The sequence below is a fragment of the Bos taurus genome, chromosome 16 (genome assembly GCF_002263795.3).
Source record: "Bos taurus isolate L1 Dominette 01449 registration number 42190680 breed Hereford chromosome 16, ARS-UCD2.0, whole genome shotgun sequence".
Taxonomy (NCBI): Eukaryota; Metazoa; Chordata; class Mammalia; order Artiodactyla; family Bovidae; genus Bos; species Bos taurus.
In genome coordinates this window covers 37,099,600-37,118,774 of record NC_037343.1, presented here as the reverse complement: position 1 = coordinate 37,118,774, position 19,175 = coordinate 37,099,600, and the positions used below count along the sequence as shown (strand labels likewise).

The following is a 19,175-nucleotide window of genomic DNA, read 5'->3' as shown; positions in this document are numbered from 1 at the left end:
CTAAAAAAATGCCAACCATCATCTGCACCTTTGGTGAGTTGTAATCTTTTGCTGGTGGAGGGTCTTGCCTTAATGTTGATGGCTACTGACTGATCAAGGTGGTGGTTGCTGAAGGTAGAGGTCACTGTGGCAATTTCTTAAAGTAAGACAACAGTGAAGTTTCCCACTTGATAGACTTCCTTTGGGAATGATTTCTCTGCAGCACCAATGCTGTTCAGTAGCATTTTACTCCTAGTAGAACTTCTTTGAAAATTGGAGGCAATCCTCTTAAACCCTGCTTTATGAACTAAGTGTATGTAATATTCTAGATCCCTTGTTGTCACGTCAGCAGTCTTCACAGCATCTTTACCAGGAGTAGATTCCATCTCAAGAAACCACTTTCTTTGCTTATCCATTGAAGTAGCTTTTATCCATTTAAGTTTATTATGAAATTTCAGCAGTTCATTTACAACTTAAGGTTTCATTTCTAATTATAGTTTTCTTGCTATTTCCACCACATCTGCAGTTACTTCCTCCACAAAAGTCTTGAACCCTTCAAAGTCATCCATGAAACAAAAGTTTTACAGCACAATGGTTGTCTGACATTCCATTTGTTTTTTATAATGTGATCACTGCTCACTAAATTGATTTTATTACCTACTAATGACTAGCATCCCAGGTGGTGCTAGGTGGTAAAGAACCTGTATGCCAGTGCAGAAAGTGTAAGAGACGTGGGTTCAATCCCTGGGTCAGGAAGATCCCTTGGAGAAGGAAATGGCAACTCACTGCACTATTCTTGCCTGGAGAATCCTATGAACAGAGGAGCCTGGCAGGCTACAGTCCATAGGGTCACAAAGAGTCGGACATGACTGAAGCGACTTAGCAGCAGCAGCAATCACTTGAAATGTAAGGTTTAAAAAATTATGTCCTAGACCACCTTGATATTTATTATTTGTAGATATGCAAGATGTCAGTACTTGACATGCTGAAGAATTATAAAATTTTAGAGTTAGAAGTGATTCTAACCACAAGTCATAGAACAATTAGAGCATGTTAAAGGGACTTTAGATCATATCACCTTTTCATTTTAGAGATAAGGATTGGGAACTATTAATACAGCAATACTTTTATTTGCAGACTGACACATTTTACTGTTAGGAAGCATTCTGTGTGTATGTGTGTGCTGTGTGTGCATGTGTGTTTGAGTTCTGTAAAACAGTGACAGAAGCAAAATAAATATTTTCAGTGTATACTCAGTATTATCTGTTGCAGCACAGTGTAGCAGATTTTGAGGAAGAAAGGCAGTCTGTAGTACTGGTACTTAGCAGCAGGGTGATCTTGGGCAGGTTTCTTAATTCTCTGTGGCTGTTAGTTCCTTTGTTCATATACCTACCTCATAGGGCTATTTCAAGTATTAAATCCACTAGAGCTTTCAAGTTAGTATTTGTAAGTAGGTAATCAGTACATTGTAATTTTTATTATTATCTTTATCATTAGATATGAATAATCAAGAACAGATTTGTACCTTCACCAAGATATTTATTTGTGGGGCTATAAATAATTTTTCATTTTCCCTTTGAATTAGTTATCCCTGGTATTCTGGCCCCTATAAAAATAGCTATGAGGATCTGGTACTGGTCAGTCAGTTCAGTCAGTTCAGTTGCTCAGTCGTGTCCGACTCTTTGTGACCCCATGAATCGCAGCACAAATTCCCGGAGTTCACTCAAACTCAAGTCCATCAAGTCAGTGATGCCATCCAGCCATTTCATCCTCTGTCGTCCCCTTCTCCTCCTGCCCCCAATCCCTCCCAGCATCACAGTCTTTTCCAATGTGTCAGCTCTTCCCATGAGGTGGCCAAAGTACTGGAGTTTCAGCTTTAGCATCATTCCCTCCAAAGAAATCCCAGGGCTGATCTCCTTCAGAATGGACTGGTTGGATCTCCTTGCAGTCCAAGGGACTCTCAAGAGTCTTCTCCAACACCACAGTTCAAAAGCATCAATTCTTTGGTGCTCAGCCTTCCTCACAGTCCAACTCTCACATCCATACATGACCACAGGAAAAACCATAGCCTTGACTAGACAGACCTTTGTTGGCAAAGTAATGTCTCTGCTTTTGAATATGCTATCTAGGTTGGTCATAACTTTCCTTCCAAGGAGAAAGCGTCTTTTAATTTCATGGCTACAATCACCATCTGCAGTGATTTTGGATCCCCCCAAAAAATAAAGTCTGACACTGTTTCCACTGTTTCCCCATCTATTTCCCATTAAGTGATGGGACCGGATGCCATGATCTTCATTTTCTGAATGTTGAGCTTTAAGCCAACTTTTTCACTCTCCACTTTCACTTTCATCAAGAGGCTTTTGAGTTCCTCTTCACTTTCTGCCATAAGGGTGGTGTCATCTGCATATCTGAGGTTATTGATATTTTTCCTGGCAATCTTGATTCCAGCTTGTGTTTCTTCCAGTCCAGCGTTTCTCATGATGTACTCTGCATATCAGTTAAATAAGCAGGGTAACAATATACAACCTTGACGAACTCCTTTTCCTATTTGGAACCAGTCTGTTGTTCCATGTCCAGTTCAAACTGTTGCTTCCTGACCTACATACAGGTTTCTCAAGAGGCAGATCAGGTGGTCTAGTATTCCCATCTCTTTCAGAATTTTCCACAGTTTATTGTGATCCACACAGTCAAAGGCTTTGGCATAGTCAATAAAGCAGAAATAGATGTTTTTCTGGAACTCTCTTGCTTTTTCCATGATCCAGCGGATGTTGGCAATTTGATCTCTGGTTCCTCTGCCCTTTCTAAAACCAGCTTGAACATCAGGAAGTTCACGGTTCACGTATTGCTGAAGCCTGGCTTGGAGAATTTTGAGCTAATTCACAAATTATTTTTCTTTAACTGAATTAGGCTGTCCCTAAATGTAGAGAATGTTAAGCCAGATGCTCATGAAGCTTTCCGTGACTCTAGAATCCTGTGTTTTGTGAGCTGGTTGACGTGAAGGTACTCTGTCATTTTTCTTCTGCTTCCCACTCATACCATGAACAACGTCTTTTTGTCCAGCCCATATATGTAGGGATACATAATTAATACCATAGAAGTAATTTAATTGCAATAGTCAGCCCTTGTCTTAAATCTTCATAATTTAGGCATTAAACCCTAATTATCTTTGTCCACATTTTTCTGTTGTATGTAGAAGAAAATCCAAAGTTCTCATCATGGTCTATAAGACCTCATACAGTTTGGCTCATTGCCAACCCCTCTGACCTTATCTCTTAATTGGGCTGAAACACATCAAGCTTTTCTCAGCTCAGAATTTCATTCAGGAGGTTCTCTCAGTCAGGACTGCTTTTCACTCTGATTTTCATGGCTGGTTCTTTTATGTCACTCAGGTCTCAACTCAGACATCCGCTTTTAAAAAGCCATTGAACATTCTTAGCAATCATTACTTTTCCATACCAAAGTCGCTTGCTAGCCCATTCCCTGTTTACTGTCTTTCTATAGTATTCCTACTGTAAGGTCTCTTGTATGTGTATATTTATCATCTATCTCCCTTACTCCAGTGTAAATTTCAGGAACTTTCCTGTTGTGTCACTAGTGTCTAGAACATTGCCAGACAGATTGTGGGCACTCAGCTGACTTTATTGGCTCCAAAATCACCACAGATGATGATTTCAGCCATGAAATTAAAAGACATTTAACTCCTTGGAAGGAAAGTTATGACCAACCTAGATAGTATATTAAAAAGCAGAGACGTTACTTTGTCCACAAAGGTCCGTCTAGTCAAAGCTATGGTTTTTCCAGTAGTCATGTATGGATGTGAGAGTTGGACTATAAAGAAAGCTGAGCGCCAAAGAATTGATGCTTTTGAACTGTGGTATTGGAGAAGACTCTTGAGAGTCCCTTGGACTGCAAGGAGATCCAACCAGTCCATCCTAAAGGAGATCAGTCCTGGGTGTTCATTGGAAGGACTGATGTTGAAGCTGAAACTCGAATACTTCGGCACCTGATGCGAAGAGCTGACTCATTGGAAAAGACTCTGATGCTGGGAAAGATTGAGGGCAGGAGGAGAAGGGGGATGACAGAGGATGAGATGGTTGGATGGCATCACCGACTCAATGGACATGAGTTTGGGTGGACTCTGGGAGTTGTGATGGACAGGGAATGCTGCGGTTCATGGGGTCACAGAGAGTCGGACACGACTGAACGACTGGACTGACTGACTGAGGGACTATTTGTTGATTGCATTAGTGAGTCATGATAAACAGAAGATAAAGGAAACCAACATTTACTGAGCACTTGTTACATACTGAATAATACTTATCTAGGCAATAACCTGTTGAAGTAAGCATTAATTTCCATTTTACAGTTAAAAAAAAAACCCTAAGATTTGGGAATTTTTCTCATCTGAGTGTAGACAAGTATGCTGCTGATTGATCATCTTAGCTCCCATATATTTTGATGTGGGTACCAGATACTGTGCCCCAAACCTCAGATTCATTATCTCATTCTTATTAAAATTACTGTTACTAAAACTCTGTGATAAACGTGTCAGAGAGACAAGATGGCAGAGAAGTAGGGTGGACACAGAGTACATCTCTCTCCATGGATACATCAGGAATACACCCTTAGACACAGAAGTGCATGCAGACCACCAGCTGAGAGTGGACAGAAGGACCTGACCCACGGAAAAGAGTATATAAAACCACACAGAACTTAGTAGGATGAAGGAACTAGGGTAGAAAAGCAGGAGTGTTAGTAGGACTGGACCTGCCCTCAGTGGGTGGGGGCACTGAAGCAGGGGTCCTATCCCCACAAAGGGGCAGTTGTCTGAGTCAGAGGTGAAACATTTAAGGTTGAGAGTGAAACAGCTGATCTGTGGCAGCCTAAATGGAGTGAGGACTTCCCTAGTAGCTCAGATGGTAAAGCATCTGCTTGCAGTGCAGGAGACCCGGGTTCAATCCCTGGTTGGGAAGATCCCCTGGAGAAGAAAATAGCAACCCACTCAAGTATCCTTGCCTGTAAAATTCCATGGGCAGAGGAGCCTGGCGGGCTATAGTCCATGGAGTCGCAAAGAGTCAGACACGACTGAGCAACACACACACACACACACACACATATGGAATGAGAATCAGACAGGCCTTGCCACAGCCATACATACCCCTGGCAGGGATGCAGGTACCCTAGAAGGCACAGCAGATAGGAGCTGGAGCTTAGGGATTGTGGAGCAATCCCAAGGCGAGGGCTGCTGTTGACTGTGGAGAGACAGACCAAGGAGATGCGAAGGAGATTGTGGTGGGAAATGCCTGTGAAGGAAAGTCAGGCAGCCATGGAATCAAGGTAGTACTGCTGAGTCATGCGTAGGGGTGGAGCCATCACCATAGCCTCTTTCTCTCCACATGCCAGCATCCGCAGCTGAAACAATAGAGAGCCTGGCCCATCAAATGCCTGACACACTGAACTACAGAGCAGGACCCCACCCAGGGTGCTGCTTTAAATGACTGATGCGCCAATGTACAGAGTAGGACCCCAGCCAGGGGGGTCCCACTATGTGCCTGACACACCAAGCACAGGCAGAGGAGCCCTCTAAGTGCCTGAACAGGCGGAGCTATGGAGAAAGACTTGCCAAAGAGGCCTCCTGATCGCCAGCTACTAGAGGCTTGAAAAAAGACTCTGGTAGGGCCCTAACTCCTATGGCTGAGGCAGTCCGTATCCCTGCACTTGGCGCCGCGCAAGGTCCCCGCAACCCAAGCAACTGTGCCACCTTCACACTCAACCCTCACTGGGGCAGAGCTGCTACAGGCAAAAAAGGTCTGGCGTCTGTGCATGCCGGGTTGCTTCAGTCGTGTCCAGTTCTTTGCAACCCTGTGTACTGTGGCCTGCCAGGCTTCTCTGTCAGGGGGGTTTTCCAGCCAAGAATACTGGAGTGTGTTGACCAATACTGGTTGCCATACCCTTCTAGAGCACTGTATTTTCTGCTGCCATAGCCACCAACTCCCCTGAGTACCTGGTGCTGCCAGAACCCCTGTGACCCAAGGAGCTGCACCACCTCCACATCTGGCCCTCACTGGGGCAGACCCAAGTCCTCCAGGGCAGCCTCAGGAGCAAACCTCAGTGGACTTCCCACATGCAGAGGTGGAAATAAAACCACAGATTTCTCAAGAGGCAGATCAGGTGGTCTGGTATTCCCATCTCTTTCAGAATTTTCCACAGTTTATTGTGATCCACACAGTCAAAGGCTTTGGCATAGTCAATAAAGCAGAAATAGATGTTTTTCTGGAACTCTCTTGCTTTTTCCATGATCCAGCGGATGTTGGCAATTTGATCTCTGGTTCCTCTGCCCTTTCTAAAACCAGCTTGAACATCAGGAAGTTCACGGTTCACGTATTGCTGAAGCCTGGCTTGGAGAATTTTGAGCATTACTTTACTAGCGTGTGAGATGAGTGCAATCGTGTGGTAGTGTGAGCATTCTTTGGCATTGCCTTTCTTTGGGATTGGAATGAAAACTGACCTTTTCTAGTTCTGTGCCCACTGCCAAGTTTTCCAAATTTGCTGGCATATTGAGTGCAGCACTTTCACAGCCTCATCTTTCAGGATTTGAAATAGCTCAACTGGAATTCCATCACCTCCACTAGCTTTGTTCGTAGTGATGCTTTCTAAGGCCCACTTGACTTCACATTCCAGGATGTCTGGCTCTAGGTCAGTGATCACACCATCGTGATTATCTGGGTCGTGAAGATCTTTTTTGTACAGTTCTTCTGTGTATTCTTGCCACCTCTTCTTAATATCTTCTGCTTCTGTTAGGTCCATACCATTTCTGTCCTTTACTAAGCCCATCTTTGCATGAAATGTTCCCTTGGTATCTCTAATTTTCTTGAAGAGATCTCTAGTCTTTCCCATTCTGTTTTCCTCTATTTGCATTGGTCGCTGAGGAAGGCTTTCTTATCTTTTCTTGCTATTCTTTGGAACTCTGCATTCAGATGCTTATATTTTTCCTTTTCTCCTTTGCTTTTCCTTCTCTTCTTTTCACAGCTATTTGTAAGGCCTCCCCAGACAGCCATTTTGCTTTTCTGCATTTCTTTTCCATGGGGATGGTCTTGATCCCTGTCTCCTGTACAATGTCATGAACCTCCTTCCATAGTTCATCAGGTACTCTATCTATCAGATCTAGGCCCTTAAATCTATTTCTCACTTCCACTGTATAATCATAAGGGATTTGATTTAGGTCATACCTGAATGGTCTAGTGATTTTCCCTACTTTCTTCAATTTAAGTCTGAATTTGGTAATAAGGAGTTCATGAGCTGAGCCACAGTCAGGTCCTGGTCTTGTTTTTGTTGACTGTGTAGAGCTTCTCCATCTTTGGCTGCAAAGAACATAATCAGATTTCGGTGTTGACCATCTGGTGATGTCCATGTATAGAGTCTTCTCTTGTGTTGTTGGAAGAGGGTGTTTGTTATGACCAGTGCATTTTCTTGGCAAAACTCTATTAGTCTTTGCCCTGCTTCATTCCGTATTCCAAGGCCAAATTTGCCTGTTACTCCAGGTGTTTCTTGACTTCCTACTTTTGCATTCCAGTCCCCTATAATGAAAAGGACATCTTTTTTGGGTGTTAGTTCTAAAAGGTCTTGTAGGTCTTCATAGAACCGTTCAACTTCAGCTTCTTCAGCATTACTGGTTGGGGCATAGACTTGGATTACTGTGATATTGAATGGTTTGCCTTGGAAACAAACAGAGATCATTCTGTCGTTTTTGAGATTGCATCCAAGTACTGCATTTTGGACTCTTTTGTTGACCATGATGGCCACTCCATTTCTTCTGAGGGATTCCTGCCCACAGTAGTAGATATAATGGTCATCTGAGTTAAATTCACCCATTGCAGTCCATTTGAGTTCGCTGATTCCTAGAATGTCGACGTTCACTCTTGCCATCTCTTGTTTGACCACTTCCAATTTGCCTTGATTCATGGACCTGACATTCCAGGTTCCTATGCAATAATGCTTTTTACAGCATCAGACCTTGCTTCTATCACCAGTCACATCCACAACTGGGTATTGTTTTTGCTTTGGCTCCATCCCTTCATTCTTTCTGGAGTTATTTCTCCACTGATCTCCAGTAGCATATTGGGCCCCTACTGACCTGGGGAGTTCCTCTTTCAGTATCCTATCATTTTGCCTTTTCATACTGTTCATGGGGTTCTCAAGGCAAGAATACTGAAGTGGTTTGCCATTCCCTTCTCCAGTGGACCACATTCTGTCAGATCTCTCCACCATGACCCACCCGTCTTTGGTGGCCCCATGGGCATGGCTTAGTTTCATTCAGTTAGACTAGGCTGTGGTCCTAGTGTGATTAGATTGACTAGTTTTCTGTGAGTATGGTTTCACTGTGTCTGCCCTGTGATGCTCTCTTGCAACACCTACTGTGTTCTTTGGGTTTCTCTTACCTTGGACGTTGGGTATCTCTTCACGGCTGCTCCAGCAAAGTGCAGCTGCTGCTCCTTACCTTGGACGAGGACTATCTCCTCACCTCCACCTTTCCTGACCTTGAACGTGGGATAGCGCCTTTAGGCCCTCCTTCGCCCACGCAGCCACTGCTCCTTGGACGTGGGGTTGGTCCTCCCGGCTGCCACCCCTGACCTCGGTCGCAGGGTAGCTCCTCTTGGCTGCCACCTCTGATTTTGTAAATGCCATTTGTCTGGGGTTAATCTTTGGTTTCTTGTTTTGAGGTATTTGTTTTAATCTCATTTAATGCCATAACAAACCAGTTGTGGAATCTTTGTTCCTGACCAGAGATCAAGCCCTGAGCCTTTGGAGTGGGGGCACTGACTCCAAGAACCTAGACTACCAGAGTACTAACCCTGCTGCTGCTGCTGCTAAGTCGCTTCAGTCGTGTCCGACTCTTAGCTACCCCATGGACTGCAGCACACCAGGCTCCTCCATCCATGGGATTTTCCAGGCAAGAGTATTGGAGAACTAACCCTAGAGGGTATCAAATAGTGAGAACTCACACAGAGGAAACCACCAGAATATAAGACCTGGCATCACCCAACCACCAGTAGCACCCTGTGCAGGACACCTCATCCAAATAACAAACAAAACAAAAGTACAAACTGAACCATCAGCAGACAGGATTACCACCTCACTCAGCCTTGCCCATCAGAGGAAAAACAAAACAACAACAACAAAAAACTCAGCGCAAATCTCATCCTATACGAAGCTTACACAAACCACTGGGCCAAACTTAGGAGGGCAGAAACCAAAAGGAAGAAAGAATTCAACCTCGAATCCTGGGAAAAGGAGACCTTAAACACAATACATTTAAATAAAAAACGAGAAGGCAGAGAAATATTGCACAAATGAAGGAACAAACTAGAAACACAGAAATCCAAATAAATGAAGAGGAAATAGGCAAACTACCTGAAAAAGAATTCAGAATAGTAACAGTGAATGTGAAAGTCAGTCAGTCATGTCTGACTCTTAGTGACCCCATGGACTGTATAGTCCGTGGAATTCTCCAGGCCAGAATACTGGAGTGGGTAGCCATTCCCTTTTCCAATGGATCTTCCCAACCCACGGATTGAAGCCAGGTCTCCTACATTGCAGGCAGATTCTTTACCAGCTTAGCCATAAGGGGAGCCCAAGAATACTGAAGTGGGTAGCCTATCCCTTCTCCAGTGGATCATCTTGATCCAGGAATTGAACTGGAGAAGGCAATGGCACCCCACTCCAGTACTTTTGCCTAGAAAATCCCATGGACGGAGGAGCCTGGTAGGCTGCAGTCCATGGGGTCGCACAGAGTCAGACACAACTGAAGCGACTTAGCAGCAGCCTCCTGCATTGCAGGTGGATTCTTTACCAACTGAGCTATCAGGGAAGCCCATAGTGATGGTAAAGATCAAAAATGTAGAAAACAGAATGGAGAAAATGCAAGAATGAATTAACAAAGACCTAGAGGAATTAAAGAATATACATACAGAGACAAACAGCACAATTATTCAAATTAAAAATACCCTAGAAGGCATCAATAGCAGAATATCTGAAGCAGAAAAATGAATCAGTGAGCTGGAATATAAAATGGTGGAAATAACTTCTGAAGAGCAGAATAAAGTAAAAAGAATGAAAAGAACTGAGGATAGTCTCAGACACCTCTGGGACAATATCAAATGCACCAACATTCGAATTATGGGGTTCCAGAAGAAGAAGAGAAAAAGAAAGGGTATGAGAAAATTTTTGAAGGTCTATAGTTGAAAATTTCCCCACACGGAAAAGGAAATAGTCAATCAAGTCCAAGAGGCACAGAGTTCCAAACAGGATAAACCCAAGGAAAAACACACCAGGACACGTATTAACCAAACTAACAAAGACTAAACACAAAGAAAGAATATTAAAATCAGCAAGGGAGAAGCAATAAGTAACATACAAGACTCTCAAGAGTCTTCTCCAACACCACAGTTCAAAAGCATCAATTCTTTGGCGCTCAGCTTTCTTCACAGTCCAACTCTCACATCCATACATGACCACAGGAAAAACCATAGTCTTGACTAGATGGACCTTTGTTGACAAAGTAATGTCTCTGCTTTTGAATATGCTATCTAGGTTGGTCATAACTTTTCTTCCAAGGAGGAAGCGTCTTTTAATTTCATGGCTGCAGTCATCATCTGCAGTGATTTTGGAGCCCAGAAGAATAAAGTCTGACACTGTTTCCACTGTTTCCCCATCTATTTCCCATGAAGTGATGGGACCAGATGCCATGATCTTCGTTTTCTGAATGTTGAGCTTTAAGCCAACTTTTTCACTCTCCACTTTGACTTTCATCAAGAGGCTTTTGAGTTCCTCTTCACTTTCTGCCATAAGGGTGTGTCATCTGCATATCTGAGGTTATTGATATTTCTTCTGGCAATCTTAATTCCAGCTTGTGCCTCTTCCAGCCCAGCGTTTCTCATGATGTACTCTGCATATAAGTTAAATAAGCAGGGTGACAGTATACAACCTTGACGTACTCCTTTTCCTATTTGGAACCAGTCTGTTGTTCCATGTCCAGTTATAACTGTTGCTTCCTGACCTGCATATAGGTTTCTCAAGAGGCAGGTCAGGTGGTCTGGTATTCCCATCTCTTTCAGAATTTTCCACAGTTTATTGTGATCCACACAGTCAAAGGCTTTGGCATAGTCAGTAAAGCAGAAATAGATGTTTTTCTGGAACTCTCTTGCTTTTTTCATGATCCAGCGGATGTTGTCAATTTGATCTCTGGTTCCTCTACCTTTTCTAAAACTAGCTTGAACATCTGGAAGTTCATGGTTCACATATTGCTGAAGCCTGGCTTGGAGAATTTTGAGCATCACTTTACTAGCGTGTGAGATGAATGCAATTGTGCGGTATTGTGAGCATTCTCTGGCATTGCCTTTCTTTGGAATTGGAATGAAAACTGACTTTTTCCAGTTCTGTGGCCACTGCTGAGTTTTCCAAATTTGCTGGCATATTGAGTGCAGCACTTTCACAGCATCATCTTTCAGGATTTGAAATAGCTCAACTGGAATTGCATCACCTCCACTAGCTTTGTTCGTAGTGATGCTTTCTAAGGCCCACTGGACTTCACATTCCAGGATGTCTGGCTCTAGGTGAGTGATCACACCATTGTGATTATCTGGGTCGTGAAGATCTTTTTTGTACAGTTCTTCTGTGTATTCCTGCCACCTCTTCTTAATATCTTCTGCTTCTGTTAGGTCCATACCATTTCTGTCCTTTATCGAGCCCATCTTTGCATGAAATGTTCCCTTGGTATCTCTAATTTTCTTGAAGAGATCTCTAGTCTTTCCCATTCTGTTGTTTTCCTCTATTTCTTTGCATTGATCACTGAAGAAGGCTTTCTTATCTCTTCTTGCTATTCTTTGGAACTCTGCATTCAGATGCTTATATTTTTCCTTTTCTCCTTTGCTTTTCACTTCTATTCTTTTCACAGCTATTTGTAAGGCCTCCCCAGACAGCCATTTTGCTTTTCTGCATTTCTTTTCCATGGGGATGGTCTTGATCCCTGTCTCCTGTACAATGTCATGAACCTCCTTCCATAGTTCATCAGGTACTCTGTCTATCAGATCTAGGCCCTTAAATCTATTTCTCACTTCCACTGTATAATCATAAAGGATTTGATTTAGGTCATACCTGAATGGTCTAGTTGTTTTCCCTACTTTCTTCAATTTAAGTCTGAATTTGGTAATAAGGAGTTCATGATCTGAGCCACAGTCAGCTCCTGGTCTTGTTTTTGTTGACTTCTCCATCTTTGGCTGCAAAGAACATAATCAATCTGATTTCGTGATGTCCGTGTGTAGAGTCTTCTCTTGTGTTGTTGGAAGAGGGTGTTTGCTATGACCAGTGCGTTCTCTTGGCAAAACTCTATTAGTCTTTGCCCTGCTTCATTCCGTATTCCAAGGCCAAATTTGCCTGTTGCTCCAGGTGTTTCTTGACTTCCTACTTTTGCATTCCAGTCCCCTATAATGAAAAGGACATCTTTTTTGGGTGTTAGTTCTAAAAGGTCTTGTAGGTCTTCATAGAACCGTTCAACTTCAGCTTCTTCAGCGTTACTGGTTGGGGCATAGACTTGGATTACTGTGATATTGAATGGTTTGCCTTGGAAACGAACAGAGATCATTCTGTCGTTTTTGAGATTGCATCCAAGTACTGCATTTTGGACTCTTTTGTTGACCATGATGGCCACTCCATTTCTTCTAAGGGATTCCTGCCCACAGTATAATGGTCATCTGAGTTAAATTCACCCATAGCAGTCCATTTTAGTTCGCTGATTCCTAGAATGTCGACGTTCACTCTTGCCATCTCCTGTGTGACCACTTCCAATTTGCCTTGATTCATGGACCTGACATTCCAGGTTCCTGTGCAATATTGCTCTTTACAGCATTGGACCTTGCTTCTATCACCAGTCACATCCACAATTGGGTATTGTTTTTGCTTTGGCTCCATCCCTTCATTCTTTCTGGAGTTATTTCTCCACTGATCTCCAGTAGCATATTGGGCACCTACCGACCTGGGGAGTTCCTTTTTCTGTATCCTATCATTTTGCCTTTTCATACTGTTCATGGGGTTCTCAAGGCAAGAATACTGAAGTGGTTTGCCATTCCCTTCTCCAGTGGACCACATTCTGTCAGATCTCTCCACCATGACCCACCCGTCTTTGGTGGCCCCATGGGCATGGCTTAGTTTCATTCAGTTAGACTAGGCTGTGGTCCTAGTGTGATTAGATTGACTAGTTTTCTGTGAGTATGGTTTCACTGTGTCTGCCCTGTGATGCTCTCTTGCAACACCTACTGTGTTCTTTGGGTTTCTCTTACCTTGGACGTGGGGTATCTCTTCACGGCTGCTCCAGCAAAGTGCAGCCACTGCTTCTTACCTTGGACAAGGGGTATCTGCTCATCGCCGCCCCTTCTGACCTTGAATGTGGAATAGCTCCTCTAGGCCCTCCTGCGCCCGTGCAGCCACCGCTCCTCGGACGTGGGGTTGCTTGTCTCAGCCGCCGCCCCTGGCCTCGGGCGTGGGGTAGCTCTCCTGGCCGCTGCCCCGGACCTCGGATGTGGGGTGGCTCCTCTCGGCTGCTCCTGCGCTGTCACAGTCCGGCACTCTCGGCCGCCATCCCTGACCTTGGACACGGGGTAGCTCCTCTCGGCTGCCGCCCCTGACCTCGGACGTGGGGTAGCTCCTCCTGGCCGCCGTATCCTCTCCCTTTTCCGCTTAAATCCCTTGAAACTCAGATAGGTGTCATCCCTCCTGAAAAAGAGTAGCCAAAGGCAGATCTCTGCACCAACTCTTAACAGGTTTCCAATGCTTCACTTTCAGGCTTATGAACTAGGGCTCTATGAGATACCAGACTGAGGCAAGAATGAATATTCCTAGGATAAGATAAGTGCACAGCAGGCCAGAGCAGGAAAGTGTGTCCCAGAAGCCTTTTCTGTTGGAAGAGAACTCTGTCATTGCTGCTTCGTAAACACACCTCAAAAGTGCCTTCTGTCCTTTTGTTCTTGTTTCCTTTGCATGTTGTTCATCAGTATTGCTGTATTCTGTGTCTCCCAAAGTCTGTCTCAAACATTCTTCCATGATATGTATTTGGTTCCTTTCCCTTGAAACCAGGTGTACTTTTATCTGTCCCTCATTGTATACATTTTTACTATTTTGGATAGTGAAATATCAATAGCTGAGGAAATAGTGATAGTCTTCCTTTCATCATAAAAAAAAAATTGTTCACTGTTGATAGCAAGAGTTAGAATTATGTCCTTCAAAAGCACTTAACAGAAGACTTATTCTCGAAAATTTCCATCCTTGTTTGATTATAGACAAATTTCCTTTTGCATATACAACTGAGCTAAGAAAAGAGTAATTATTTAACTTGATATTGTAAACACTTAACTATTAAAAGGTTCTGTTTAAAGAGAAGGGGCTACACAGAAATTAACATAAAATGGCTTAGAGTTGAATATAAAACCTGAAACCATAAAAATGCTTAGAAGAAAACATAGGTGGTAAACTTGATATCTGTCTTGGCAATGAATTTTTTTTTTAATTTGATAACAAAAGCAAAAAAATAAGTGGGACAGCATCAAACTAAAAGCTTCTGCATGCCAAAGAAAAACATCAACCAAATGACAAACTATTGAATGGGAGAAAATATCTGCAAATCATGTTTGATAAGTGGTTCATATCCAAAATATATAAGGAACTCATACAACTCAAGAGCAAAAAAAAAAAAAAAAGAATCCAATTTAAAAATGAGCAGAAGATCTGAATAGACGTTTTTCCAAAGATGTTTGGATGGTCAGCAGGTACATGTAAAAAATGCTTAAATCACTAATCAGGGGAATGCAAAGCAAAACCACAAGGAGCTATCACCTCACACCTGTTAGGATGGCTATTTTCAAAAAAATAAGAAATGTGTGGGTATGGAGAAAAGGAATCCTTTTTGCACTGTTGGTAGAAATGTAAATTGGTGCTGTCACTATGAAAAACTGTGTGGAAGTTCCTCAAAAAATTAAAAACTCGAGCCACCACAAGATCCAACAGTTCTACTCCTGACTACATACCCAAAGAAAATGGAAACACTAACTCAAAAAGATACACCTACCAGTTCATTGCAGCACTATTTATAATAGCCAAGATGTGAATACAACCTAAGTGTCCAACAGTGGATGAATGGGTAAAGAAAATGTGATATACTCACATATATATGGAGAAGGCAATGGCACCCCACTCCAGTACTCTTGCCTGGAAAATCCCATGGACCGAGGAGCCTGGTAGGCTGCAGTCCATGGGGTCTCGAAGAGCCGGCCACGACTGAGCGACTTCACTTTCACTTTTCACTTTCATGCATTGGAGAAGGAAATGGCAACCCACTCCAGTGTTCTTGCCTGGAGAATCCCAGGGACGGGGGAGCCTGGTGGGCTGTGGTCTCAGGGGTCTCACAGAGTCAGACACGACTGAAGCGACTTAGCAGCAGCAGCACATATATATACACACGGGAACATTATACAGCCACAGAAAAACAAATGAGGTCTTGCTATTTGCAACAACGTGGATGGACTTGGATGGATGCTAAGTGAAGTAAGACTCACAAAAATATTGGGTTGGGCAGAAAGTTTGTATGGAAAAATCTGAACAAACCTTTGGCCAACCCAATACCATATGATCTCATTTATATTTGGAAACGAAAAACAAAACAAAAAAACCTCAAGCTCATAAATACAGAGAATAGATTGGTGGTCGCCAGAGGCAGGGGCTAGGGGATATAAACAAATGGGTAAAGAAAGGGGGGTCAAAGTGTTCTAAGTCCCAGTTGTGACTAAGTTGTGAGGATGTAGGTACAGCATGGTGATTATAGTAAGTAATACTGTATTGTTTACTTGAAAGTTGCTAGATCTCAAAATTCTCATCACGAGAAAAAAATTACAGCTATATATGGTGATAGATGTTGACTATACTTATTGTGGTGATCATTTCACAATGTGTATAAATACAGAATCATTTTGTTATACACCCAAAACTAATACAATATCAAAGGTCAGTTATACCTGAATTTTTTAAAATAAAGGAAGTTTCATGTTCAAGACTGGCTTCCCTGGTGGCTCTGGTAAAGGATCCGCCTATAATGCAGGAGACACAGGAGATGCGGGTTCTATTCCTGGGTCAGGAAGGCCCCCTAGAGGAGGGGATGACAACCCTAATGCCTATTCCAGTATTCTTGCTGAGAAAATCCCATGGGCAGGGGAGCCTGGCAGGCTATAGTACCTAGGGTTGCAGAGAGGTTGACACAACTGACGAGACCGAGCAGCAGCAGCAGCGTGTGCAACACATGGCCGCCGGCCAGCTAGCGGGTTGAACCATGCTGCTGCCACCCATGTAAATAGTCTGTAACATGCCTCTGTCACACATCCTTCCTCTTGAATGCTGCTTCATAGGTAGCTTCCTCTTGGTCTCTGGATTCTCTCATTTTGCCTTCCTGTGTTAGCTGCAAAATTTCCTATGTTCTGAGCAAGGTTCCAAACTTAATGGGAACTTTTGATAGATTGACCTTTGATATGATTGGAGTTGGCCCAGAAGTTTGTATGGAAAAAAACGAAATGGGTAAAGAGGAGTCGAAAGGTACTGAGTTCTAGTTATAAATAAGTTGTGGGGATGTAATGTACAACATGGTGACTGTAGTTAGTAATACTGTATTGCATATTTGAATATGGTGTCTGGACTCTCACATTGACTTCTTGACATAGTCCAGGGATAATGGAACATAGCTCAGTCATGTTTTGATTGACTCAGTTACATGCATAATAGCTTTGTTACCTCATTATTATAGTAACATTTCCTGTACATACTGGGGAAAAAAACATAAAGGAGAAAATTAAAATCATTGATTAACCCCTCACCCAGAGAGAACTGCTGCTAATATTTTGGTTTATTTTTTCCTAAGACTTCTGTTTTAACCATTCTTTCAGTGAATATAATAGGTTCTTATTCATGAACTCTACCTGAACAGTGACTTACTGGTGGATGCTAAGTCACTTCAGTCATGTCTGACTCTTTGCCACCCCATGCACATAGCCTACTGGGATTACTAATTGTTGTTTATTCTTAATGCTGCTTGCCTCTGTGTGGGAAGATGTGGAATGTCATCTCCCTTTGACTGACATGTGCAGTCTCTGACCATCTTTATACCTTCGTTTTGTAAACAACGTATCATTTGCTGGAGGTACTAATGTATATAGAACATTTAAAGCAAAATATATTTTTCCCCCAAGAGGGAATAAATGTAATTGCTATGAAGTTCATACACACACACACACACACACACACACACACACACACAAACATATACGGACATGAGTTTGAGCAGACTCAGGGAGGTAGTGAAGGACAGGGAAGCCTGGCATGCTGTAATCCATAGGGTTGCAAAGAGTTGGACACAACTAAGCAATTGAACAACAACATATATGAAAGAAGCAGTTGGTTTTCCCGAGGAAACAGAAAAAAGTCTGCTGAATAGAAAATTGAGTCTACACAGCTTTCTGTCCAGTTGCTTTCTTCCCTTTTTCTGGGTAGGAATCCAAGCCAGACCGTCTCCTCGTGCTGAAGGTCCTGTGGAATGACTTCCTGGTGTGCTACTCCTCTCGCCCTCTGCTCTGCTGGTCTGTGTGGTGGGCCCTCTCCACCTGTGGCTATTTTCAAGTCGTGAACTACGCACAGGGCCTGTGGGAGCAGGTGATGCCTTCCCGCCATGCTGCTATCTATAATGGCGGTGTGGAGGCCGTTTCAACCTTACTGGGTAAGCAGTACTGGGTGGTAGGGCAGGTTGGGTGGGGAGAGTCCTCTGGTAGTTTAGTTGAACATGATCAGAGTTTTTCTCCCCTCTCAAATTTGAAGTAACCTCAAAGAACGGTTTTACTTTGAGCTCTAATTTTATCATTTAGGATGACAGTTCAAAAGTGTATGTTCAGGGAGGACTATGACTAACTAACCTGAATTCTTTTTTTTTAATATAAATTTATTTTAATTGGAGGCTAATTACTTTATAATATTGTATTGGTTTTGCCATACCTTGACATGAATCTGCCACGGGTGTACACGTGTTCCCCATCCTGAACCCCCCCTCCCACCTCCCTCCCCATACCATCCCTCTGGGTCATCCCAGTGCACCAGCCCCGAGCATCCTGTATCATGCTTGAATTCTTTATAACCTTTGGGAAACCTAACATAAGGATCCTGTAAATTGTTTTCTTACCCAAGTTTCCTTTATGTCTGATTTACTGCGTGCTTTGGCCATGTGTGAATCTTCGAGCAGCACTGTTCAGTACTTTCTAACAACAGTAGCTAGTATATGTTGTGTTGCAGGTGCTGTTCTAAAGACTTTATGTTTATTAACACCATCCTCACAGAATTCCTTTGTTTCAGTTATTACCCCCATTTTCCAATTAAGGAAGCTGTTGAAAGACATGTTAATCACTTGCCCAAGGTCATATAGATGGTCAGTGGTAAAGTCCAGGTTTGAACTCAGAGCCTGTCTTTGGCCATTAGCATCTATCGTTCCTTTCTAATCTGTTGATCCACCTCATAGGTCTTAGAAGATCATAAAGGACTTCTGTGAACACTTTTATCTCTGACCAGCACTTAGAAAGCGCTCCATACCATTTAGCTCTCATTATCCTCATCATCGTCATTTGACCACGTGATAAACTGCCCCTCAGATGGGAGGAGAGATGAACCATCCTGCCATGTTGCCAAGCTACAGCCAGGATGGTTCTTTTTGACTCTTGCCTCTGCATCTACTTCAGTAGCTTTCCCTTAGCAGCACCCCTGGTTCTATGTCCTCCTTTTCCATCTCATTATCCACTGCCCTAATTCAGTCTCTCATCATCTCTCCATGGCCTCATACTATTTATTCCATCAGGTCCAAAAATCTCTGCCTAACTTTCAAGGGCCTCCATAATCTTGAACTACCCTGGTTATAAATTTAAAGAGCTTAAAATGTCATAACCTAAGGTGAATTTTCATTTAGTGAAATAGTACTTGTTTAGCAAAATGAGTTGGGGAAGGCAATGGCACCCCACTCCAGTACTCTTGCCTGGAAAATCCTATGGACGGAGGAGCCTGGTGGGCTGCAGTCCATGGGGTCGCTAAGAGTTGGATATGACTGAACTTCACTTTCACTTTTCACTTTC

At 43.0% G+C, this 19,175-nt stretch overlaps 1 protein-coding gene across 2 annotated transcripts in view; it reads left to right on the top strand.

Moving 5' to 3' along the window:
• The window catches only part of SLC19A2 (solute carrier family 19 member 2), a 33,698-nt gene that overhangs the window by 9,490 nt on the left and 5,033 nt on the right, over window positions 1-19,175 (top strand). For both annotated transcript variants that reach the window (XM_059875426.1, NM_001206010.3), the window contains exon 3: window positions 17,560-17,782. In XM_059875426.1, coding sequence (XP_059731409.1) covers window positions 17,560-17,782 — 223 coding nt within the window. The remainder of the gene's footprint in view (window positions 1-17,559; window positions 17,783-19,175) is intronic.